The 9,832-nt window shown below is 34.9% G+C and overlaps 1 protein-coding gene across 1 annotated transcript in view; it reads right to left on the bottom strand.

The window, feature by feature from the left end:
* The window catches only part of jarid2a (jumonji and AT-rich interaction domain containing 2a), a 42,327-nt gene that overhangs the window by 27,371 nt on the left and 5,124 nt on the right, over nucleotides 1-9,832 (bottom strand). The window contains exon 2 of the mRNA XM_016520796.1: nucleotides 2,227-2,350. Coding sequence (XP_016376282.1) covers nucleotides 2,227-2,350 — 124 coding nt within the window. The remainder of the gene's footprint in view (nucleotides 1-2,226; nucleotides 2,351-9,832) is intronic.

Genomic DNA, 9,832 nt, shown 5'->3' with positions numbered 1-9,832 from the left:
TGTTTCCCCGGTAATGCTGTACACAAAGCAGCACTGCTGACAAACCTGCTTTATCAGGCATTACAGGCATGATGAAATGAAAATGAGACCAATCGGTCTAAACACCGCAGATTAGCGTCACGCAAAGGAGGGGTTTGGAAAAATGAATTGTTGAGTGAATCGTTTGGGAGTCGTTGAGCAAGTAAGGTAAAAATAAATGCATATTATAAGACAATGAAAGTGTTTTTTGACCTAGCATGCATGTCAACCTGTTTTTGGGACTCCCAAAACCAAAATACAAACCTTTCATTACCCATAATAGGAGCACTTTAATGACAGAATTTTCATTTTTGGGTGAACTATCCCTTTAAGTAAATATTTATGTTATACAAATATATTTGCATTATATATAAAAACTATTTATTTTAAAATTGACATTTCAAAATACACATTATACTGTATAGAGAGAGAGTGAGAGAGATTAATTACTTTATTACTTATTATTTATTTATTTATTTACACAAGTATGTCTGTGTTTGATGATGTTCCAGGGCATTGGAAATAAATTCTCAAGTGACGTGAACTTCAGCAGTACCCTATAAATCAGAATGCAGCTACTAACCGCACAGGGTAATGCGCCACACATTACAATTGTTACAATTCTGCCTGATGCCTTTTAATTACAGAGAATGCAAAAGAATCTCTGAATGCAATGATAGCAATGCAGTGCATTTTGATTACAAAGCAATTCCAAAGGAATCCTTAAGTGTTAGTTACTGATCGGACAATAAAGCGGAGAGCTCCGTGAGGTGTTCTGTTCATGCCCTTGACATTCTCTGAGATGATGCACTGCACCATACACAGGCAGACAGGTCACTGAGTTCACCCCATTAGAGTGCAGTGATTTGAGAGCAGCTTCACAGCCCTGGCACATGAAACCCATACAGAGAGGGCATTATTCAGGGCATAATTTACTTTGCTCACACATTTTCAATGCAATCATGGCAGATCAATAATACTCCTAATGGACCACTGAGATGCTGAGGAAATAAAGAAAAGTCCCACAGCGCCATGTGCCTCACTGAGTGTCACAGCTGGCTCATGATCTCAGCGTCTGAGCTAAAATAATTCATCAAATACCAATGCACCTTCAAAATACCACATCAAACTGCACATTTCAGAGAATTTTAGTAGACAGAAGGATGAATACATCAAGTAAATTATGTAATATGTTCAAATGTGCTTGTGAGTTGATCAAAAAGAATGAATCACTGTTATTTCAAAAGAACAAACTTACAATTATGTAACAAAATAGGCTTTTTTGACAGATCCAGTATGCAGCTTATTCATCTATTAATATTAAAATGCACTGTAAAAATATTTCAACATAAAACTGGCTTTGGCAATGCCAAAACAGCATAGAACCTAGTTTTATATTTAAATAAATGTATTTCATTCTAAGTATAATTCAAATCTATTAACATATTTAAAATTATAATTAAATTTTATTTGGAGTACTTGTTCACAATGCACATTTCTTAATATTAAAATGTGTTTTAATGTCAATATTGATGAGGATTGTATGATCTTTGAATAATATCGGTCTTTAAATACAAGATTTTTAAAGTATACCTGAAGTATTCTTGCAATAGTTCCACTTTATTACAATCAAATATACTTCTGTATATCTTTAGACAGATTTCAGCACTACTTCCACACAATTAAAGTGCATTAAGTACAAAATTAGTTGTTCCAATTTAGCAGTTTAGTATACTAAAAGTACAACTGCAGCATATTTTTATTAAGTACATAAATATAGAAAATGTATTTGTAGTATACTAGGCATGAAATAAATGTATTTCAAATACACTGTTGTATATTTATTTTTCACTAGGGGAACAGGATATGAATTTATAAATATGACCAAGGTGAAGACTTGGCTTATCAATATTAATTAGCTAATATGCCTGGATGTGCTAGAAAGATTACCTGGCAATGTCAGCATGAAGTTAATTAATATTCATGAGCTCAGGCTCAGTGCCATATAGTGACGTCTTAAAACTCATTCTAGCGTCGCTGTTAAGTTATGATATTGTCAGCATATCATTCTCTAAAAGTGGTTCAGAACAGCAGCGTCAGATGTTGAGGGTCACAAGAGTGAGATCTTTGCTGCAGCTGTTCTAAAGGTCAGTATTCATCTGTAGTCAAGATCGCTGAAGAACTGCTGTACAAAAGATGTATACTCACCATTAACTATTCCCGTGCCATTCTCCACTTTGCACTTCTGAGCCGTCTTAAACTCTTTAAGTGAGAGGTAGAGCACCCGGCGGACCACTCTCTCCTCCGACCACGGGATCCCATCGTTATCATCCTGCAGAAGGAAAAAAAGCTTATTTTAGAGCTCTAAAAATGAAACAGATGTGACCTAAAGTCATCTCACAAGAAAACTGTGCTCTCTAAATAAACCGTTTTGGGTTAATTAGTCAAACAATAGTCAATAAATGAAATGACAAACACTGAGAGTGGACAAGAAAAAAAAAACTCTTGTATTGTGAAACCACAGCTATACAGACAGAAGACTGTGCTATAAATAGTGTAGTTGGCTGCGGTTTCTCCATTCCAGCACGTGTCAGAAAGCCTTTTATTACTGAATGCTCCAAAAGCAATCACAACAAATGCTCTCAGTGTTAGTATAACATTTGTTCCCCACAGATGACCTAATGTGCTGTAGTAAGACATCTTTCAAACTAGGTAGCTGAATGTCCTCACTGTTTTTTCACATTTCTCTTAAAGCCTCAAAACAAGTCTTTCATTCAGTAACGTGATCTCTTATATACTGTTAAATCTCTTTAGTATAACAGTCAGTTGATTTAGCCCGTCACAATAAATCACCAGAAATGGGGTAACAACCAAGCTTGGTCTCAATCATGTCCTCTAGTGTTGCGCTGTCACTAAATTGCCCACCAACAGGCTAGTTACATGGGAAACAATACAATACAAAGCTGTCACTTGGGTAAAGTACACTGCTGTACCTTATTTACCCCTAAATGGTACATACTAGTACCTCAAGTGTACATATTAGTTACTTTTAGATTTTGTGCCTTAGGGTATCCAGTGACAGCTTTGTACCTTTTTTTCTGCAAGTGTACAATGGTTCAGGAGGTTGCACAGAACCCCTTCTTGAAATATAAAGTCTTGTATTTTAAAAAGAAAGAAAGAAAGAAAGAAGGGGAGGGTGATACACCGGTGGACCCAATTAACCAGTAAATTAGAAATTTGCCAACCAGTAGAGATTTTGGACTATTCTCTCTATCACGGTTACACGCTCAAGTGACGTTGCTGTGCTATGTCGTGGTCACGAAAACCACTGCAGTTTAAAAAAACAAGTGATTTTAAGCCGTTGAAACGCAATCAACAGCAAAAGAGAACTCATTTTACTACATGCGCCTGCTGTCTAAGACACTGTTTCTGAGCACTGTCAGAGAGGTGGCACGCATGTGAAGACTGCTCATAGAGTGCAGGAGTACTGAATGGAGTTATTTTTGCTGCTTGCTTTTTTCGGCCTTGAACGGTTAAATACACACACTTGTATGTGTCAAAATGCCCGTCTTTGCAAGTATCCTCATAAACAGTAATTTAGGTCTTAAGTGAAAGCAAACAACTGAGAAAGAAAACACACGTAACAGTATATTGGATCCGGGCAGCTCTTAAAGTGATAGCAGTCTAATATTCCTGCTGTCTGTCATTCATGTTAATCAAACAACAAAAGAGAACATCCCTCACTGCTCTTCAATTTTGTAACTTGAATAATATATAATATAATAATAATATATATTTAGTTTACACAGTGAAGAAAATGCAGTGTTTTATACATTTGATTACTTTATACAATGTAGCATTTCTTATTTATTTGTTCTACCATAGTTTTTTGTCCTATTGCTTGTAATGTTTAATATTTAATCGCTGACTGTTTACTTGTGTTCAGTTACCTTTTTTTATATTTAGGCTAGTAATAGTTTTTGTGATATTGACACTAGTGACAAGAATTACGAAGTTTCTATGGTATCAGAAATTTTTATATCATAAAGACCTTATTTAAAGCAAAAATAACCATACTGTGATTTAAATCGTTACCATGAAATAAAATTACTCATATCGTTATATAAAATTTTTGTCATATCACCCACCCCTGATATAGATAGATAGATAGATAGCATGAGAGGCCAGAGGCCAAACGCAGAGGAATGTCATATGATTGTCACTGCATTTGGCACTTTCATGAAGCCAGATTTTATATTTTACATATGTGATTTATTGTTATCACTACAAATGTACCTTATGTTTGCAAACTGATCCTGAGAGCAAGAATCACAATCATGCTGCCCTCCCCCCAGTGACAGCAATGTGAAATACTTGAGATGATTAGGACGATGTGAAGTGCTTGACCCCAGCTTAGGGCCTCCCCATGGCACACGAAGAAAGTGGCACTCTCTGGGGAACTTCTAGTCACCATGGAGACGCTCTTCCACAGGTCTATTGTGGCGGTCATGTGGAAGTCCCTGTCAGGGTGAACTGAGCCAAGCTGTATTATTTATGAGATTATGCAAGTAGGGTCCCACAAAAAGAGCCACCAGAAAGTGGAAGACAGAAATACTTCTCTTATCATATGAACTCCAAAAATCCCATCTACTTAAACCACTTTAAACTAATGGTTTAAACACTGCACAAACAATAAGCTACTAAGAAGCATTAACATCAATAATATTTTTTATCTAAAACACCAGACAGGCAGTTATGGAGGAACAACTGATTATATATACAGTTAGGTCCATATATATTTGGACACAGCACAGGCACAAATTAAATTTTTTTTAGCTGTTGACCAAAACATATTTAAGTTACAGTTATAGAATGAATATGGGATTAAAGTGCACACTCTGAGCTTTAATTTGAGGGTATTTTCATCACAATTGTAGGAAAGGTTAAGGAATTACAGCTCTTTAATATGTGCCTCCCCCCTTTTTCAAGGAACCATAAGTAACTGGACAGTTGACTCAAGAGCTGTTTCATGGACAGATGTGGGCTATTCCTTCATTATTTCTACATCAACTAAGCAGGTAAAAGGTCTGGAGTTGATTCTAAGTGTGCTATTTGCATTTGGAAGCTGTTGCTGTGTTAGGCTTCAAAAACAAAACAAATCCATCAGAGAGATAGCAGGAACATTAGGAGTGGCCAAATCAACAGTTTGGTGCATTCTGAGAAATGAAGAACGCACTAGTGAGCTCAGCAACATAAAAAGGCCTGGACGTCCACGGAGGACAAGAGTGGTGGATGATCGTAGGATCCTCTCCATGGTAAAGAAAAACCCTTTCACAACATCCAGCCAAGAGAAGAACACTCTCCAGGAGCTAGGTGTGTCACTGTCAAAGTCTACAATCAAGAGAAGACTTCAATCAAGAGCAAATACAGAGGGTTCACCACAAGGTGCAAACAAGGCCTGATTAGACTTTGCCAAAAAAACATCTAAAAAAAAAGCCAGACCACTTCTGGAAAAGCATTCTTTGGAAGGCGGATTAATTCTGAAGTGTATGAGGATATACTGTCTGCCCAGATTCAGTCAAATGCAGCAAAGTTGATTGGGCGGCACTTGGACAAATGGAAATGGACGATGACCCAAAACACACAGCAAAAGCAACACAGGAATTTTCGTAGGTAAAAAAGTGGATTATTCTGCAATGGCTAAGTCAATCTCCTGATCTCAACTCGATTGAGCATGCATTTCACTTGCTGAAGACAAAACTAAAGGCAGAAAGACCCACAAACAAACAACAACTGAAGTCAGCTGCAGTAAAGGCCTGGCAAAGCATCACAAATGAGGAAACCCAGTCTCTGGTGATGTCCATGAGTTCCAGACTCAAGACAGTCATTGCCTGTAAAGGATTCTCAACAAAATATTAAAAATGAACATTTTATTTATGATTATATCTATTTGTCCAATAAAATTTGAGCCCCTGAAAATGAGGGGACTGTGTATAAAACGGTTGTAATTCCTAAGCTTTTTATGTTATATTTTTGTTCAACCCCTTGAATTAAAGCTTAAAGTCTGCACTTCAATTTCATCTTGATTGTTTCATTTTAATTCTATTCTGGTGGCATACAGAGCCAAAATTTAAAAAAAATTGTGTCAGTATCCAAATATGTATGGACCTAACTATATATATTTACACTAGCAATTTTCTTATCTACTGTTAAAATGAATGCACAAAATAAACTTAGCGGAGAAAATGTTTTGACAGGTCTTCAAACAGAGAGCTGATATTGACAGAGACAGAAACTATATTACTATATTACTACACTATTTACAACACACTATATTAAAGGTAAATGACAATTATTATAATGTGTTTATGTGAAGATTGCTTTAAGTAGGCTACACCTAATGTAAAATACATTTAAATTATTTAAACATAATTTAAAAATGTGTAATGTTCTGTAACAGTCTAGGCCTGTTAAATGATACAAATGATGCCACAATTTTACTGTAATGTTGAATAGCTACAATTATTCATTTTATCCATAGAAATTGATCTTGAAAATTATATTTCTCAGAGGCATCAGTATCAATGTTAAAATTGGCAATATTTGCCTTCTTTCATGTTATTTCATGAAAAATGCCATTAAACAAATATTTAAAATATACAGTTTTTAAGTTGAAACCACATTAAATTCAGTAGTTCAATGTGAACATATATTTATGATTAAAATAGTAATTAATTAGTTAAATGTTTTAATCAATTGACAGCACTAATATATACAACCACATTACTGTTTTTAAACGTTTCTCAAATAAGTCTCTTATGTTCACAAATTTATTAGATCAAAAATACAGTAAGAACAGTAGTATTGTAAAATATTATTACATATTTTAGTATATTAAAAATGGCATTTATTTGAAACAGAAATCTTTAGTAACAATGTAAAAGCCTTTACTGTCACTTTTGATCAATTTAGTGTATCCTTGCTGAATTCGCTATACTATGTCCGCTACAAAACCTGTATTTATTTATTTCACAAAAAAACTTTGGAATGATAGCGTATAAAATACGCAATATATACATATATATATATATATATAAATTTTATAAATGTCATTGCTCTGATATGGCTTTAAACTGTGGTTTTCTCCTTCAATCATAAGACTGATAAAGGGGTCTATATCCCAGGAGATTTAAAGCACAAAGCCTGTGCATTACTGGAGGACAGAAGCACTCTGGATTTATGGCCAAATTCACTGATTTTATGCCAGCACAAGGTCCGCTGCCAATTTCAAATGCAATTTGCTTGCTTGATGCTTGTAAATTGACAGTTAAGTGAATGGTTCTAGGATATCCTGGTCTTTTATTTGATCAAGAGGGCCTGACACACCTCATAAAAGAAAAGCAACAATGTAACTCCTCTATTATCACTAAACATCCCAATTTTATCCCAATAAAATACTCCATGCACTAATGTACAGTAGAACTTTCCATGTAAGGCAAGATCTCATATCAATACAGTAATCACAGACAGCACATGAGCCCAGTATCTCCTAAATCAATGAAACACTCATGTTGCTCATTTAACTGTCATAATCAGTTCCTCTGTGATAACGGCCTTTTAACCACATCAGTTTGCTATTTGTGCATGTAGCTCCGAGCAGCTCTTACAATTACACCAGCATCTCTCACCACATGTCTCTAAACCATGCGCTGGTTTTTATTACGCTGCCAGCAACCCTGTCAATTATTGATAAAGGTGTATTGTGTCTGAAGTCATAAGGATAAGTCTGTCACCATAAGCACAATGCAGATCTTTCATGCTAGCGGCATATATCGGTTGAATTAGAGGCCTTTTTACATGTTTACATTGGGAGTCTATAATCCAAAGATCAAGTAAGGCATCAGGAAAGCAACAAAGAGCAAAAACCAAACAACAGAGGACAAAGTCAGAGCAATAATGGCAGAATAATAGGCTGCAGACTGAAGCTTGTTTAATTTAGTGTGTGGGTTAGATTTGCATACAGATAACTTGTCAAATGGCTTTTATTAAACATGATGGCTTTAATGAGTAAATTGCTCCCTTATGGATTTCAACAGCTTGAATCCAAAAGCAACTTGCATTATAATCAGGAAAATTATTGCGAAAGCTTTAATCTTTACCTGAAGTTTTGCACAGACACTGATTGAGATAGAGCTCGCCAGTGTTAGTTGGGTCTGCGAGCGCTGCTTCACACAGATCAAATTTAAACAGGGCAGCAGGAGCAGACGGGCTGTGGGCCAGCCTGCCAACATATCAAATCTGACCTTGCTACCCATCTGTCTCAGACCAGTCGCTGGCCACTCACACACACACACAGCTGACTTACTACTAATGTTAACAAAAGCAAGCTGGCATGAAAGAAAAAACGGATCTACTATTTACCCAGGGCCAACAACCTGATGTTAAAAGCAGCCTATCAGCACGGTACAAGCAGGCAATCGATTGTAAATGATGACTGGCATAAGCTTTTCAAATAAGCCATTCAACATCCCTCAGTGTCACACATCCACTGCATTCATGAAGAAAAATCAACTACTCCACAACATGAAATATTTCTAAAAAGCAACATGGAACTGGAAATGTATTGACAGAGACTGTAAACAGGGATGCATGACATATCTGCACTCTAAAAAATAATTCAGTGGATCTGTTGCCACTACTTAATTAGCATTAGTGCAAGTTAAAAATTCAAATTTATTGATTTAATTAAACATTTTAAGTTTTAAACATTTTTCAACTTAATTTTTATGAGTATTCAACTTAATAATTGTTAGTTTTAACACAATTTTCTAAGTATATATAGCACAATATAGTTTATTAGTTGAACTTAATTTCAGAAGAAGTTGCCTTAACTCCAAAAAATTGATGCAAACTGTTGCGTAAATTTTTTTTGTTGCGTCCAAACAATATTTTTTAGTGTGCCCGGTTATCTGAGAATATCTATCTCTGTTTTTAATTTAATTAATTAATATTGTATATTTTTAATTGTTGCTGCATATTTTAAATTGTACATTTTACCATCATCGAGCACTAATTTGAAGGTATAATAATAGATTATTGCAATGGTTTAACTCTTTAAAAGCCCTTTTAATTAAAAAGTGCATGTTGGAGTGGGTTGCTATGTGTATGGGGTTGTGCATATAAATGTGTTAAGCTCATATTATTCATCTCCGTAATTAATAATAATCATATTTTGAATTATCTATTATATTGTTTTTCATTCTGTACATTATACTGTTGTGAGGCATAACTGTATAGCACACAAAACCATTTATTTTCTTGTATTTTTTTAAACTACACCAGACATATCTTTTCTCATATATTGATAGTAAGTTTCACAAATAATTACAAAGAGACTGAGTTAACTATGCAATTTTGAAGTAGAATAAAACATACTCCAATAATCTTTATTTACAACTTCGAAAAGTAATTTTTACAGTGTACAGTAGTATAGATTAATAATATCAGCCATTTCTCAGGTATGGTACTGATAAAGGGTTGAACCCGAAAATGTTTTGCACTTTCCAATTTCTTTGCCCTTTTACACTTTTTTGTAGCCCCAATTGAACAAATCTACATAAGCGTCTTTTCTTTTTTTTTCTTTTTTTTTGAGTGTGGATCCTTTTTTTCCTCTCAGTTATTGGACACAACATGAAAATTATAGAAAGAAGAAAGAAGACTTCAAGACATTTCATGAAAATCTACTAGAATAACCCGCACAGAGTGACAAATTGCAAAAAAAAAAAAAAAAAACCCACAAACACACACAAATTTC

This window comes from Sinocyclocheilus rhinocerous, unplaced genomic scaffold (assembly GCF_001515625.1).
Source record: "Sinocyclocheilus rhinocerous isolate Xijiao unplaced genomic scaffold, SAMN03320098_v1.1 scaffold2810, whole genome shotgun sequence".
Classification (NCBI taxonomy): Eukaryota; Metazoa; Chordata; class Actinopteri; order Cypriniformes; family Cyprinidae; genus Sinocyclocheilus; species Sinocyclocheilus rhinocerous.
The sequence above is the reverse complement of the archived record's forward strand: the minus strand, read 5'-3'. Positions and strand labels throughout refer to the sequence as shown.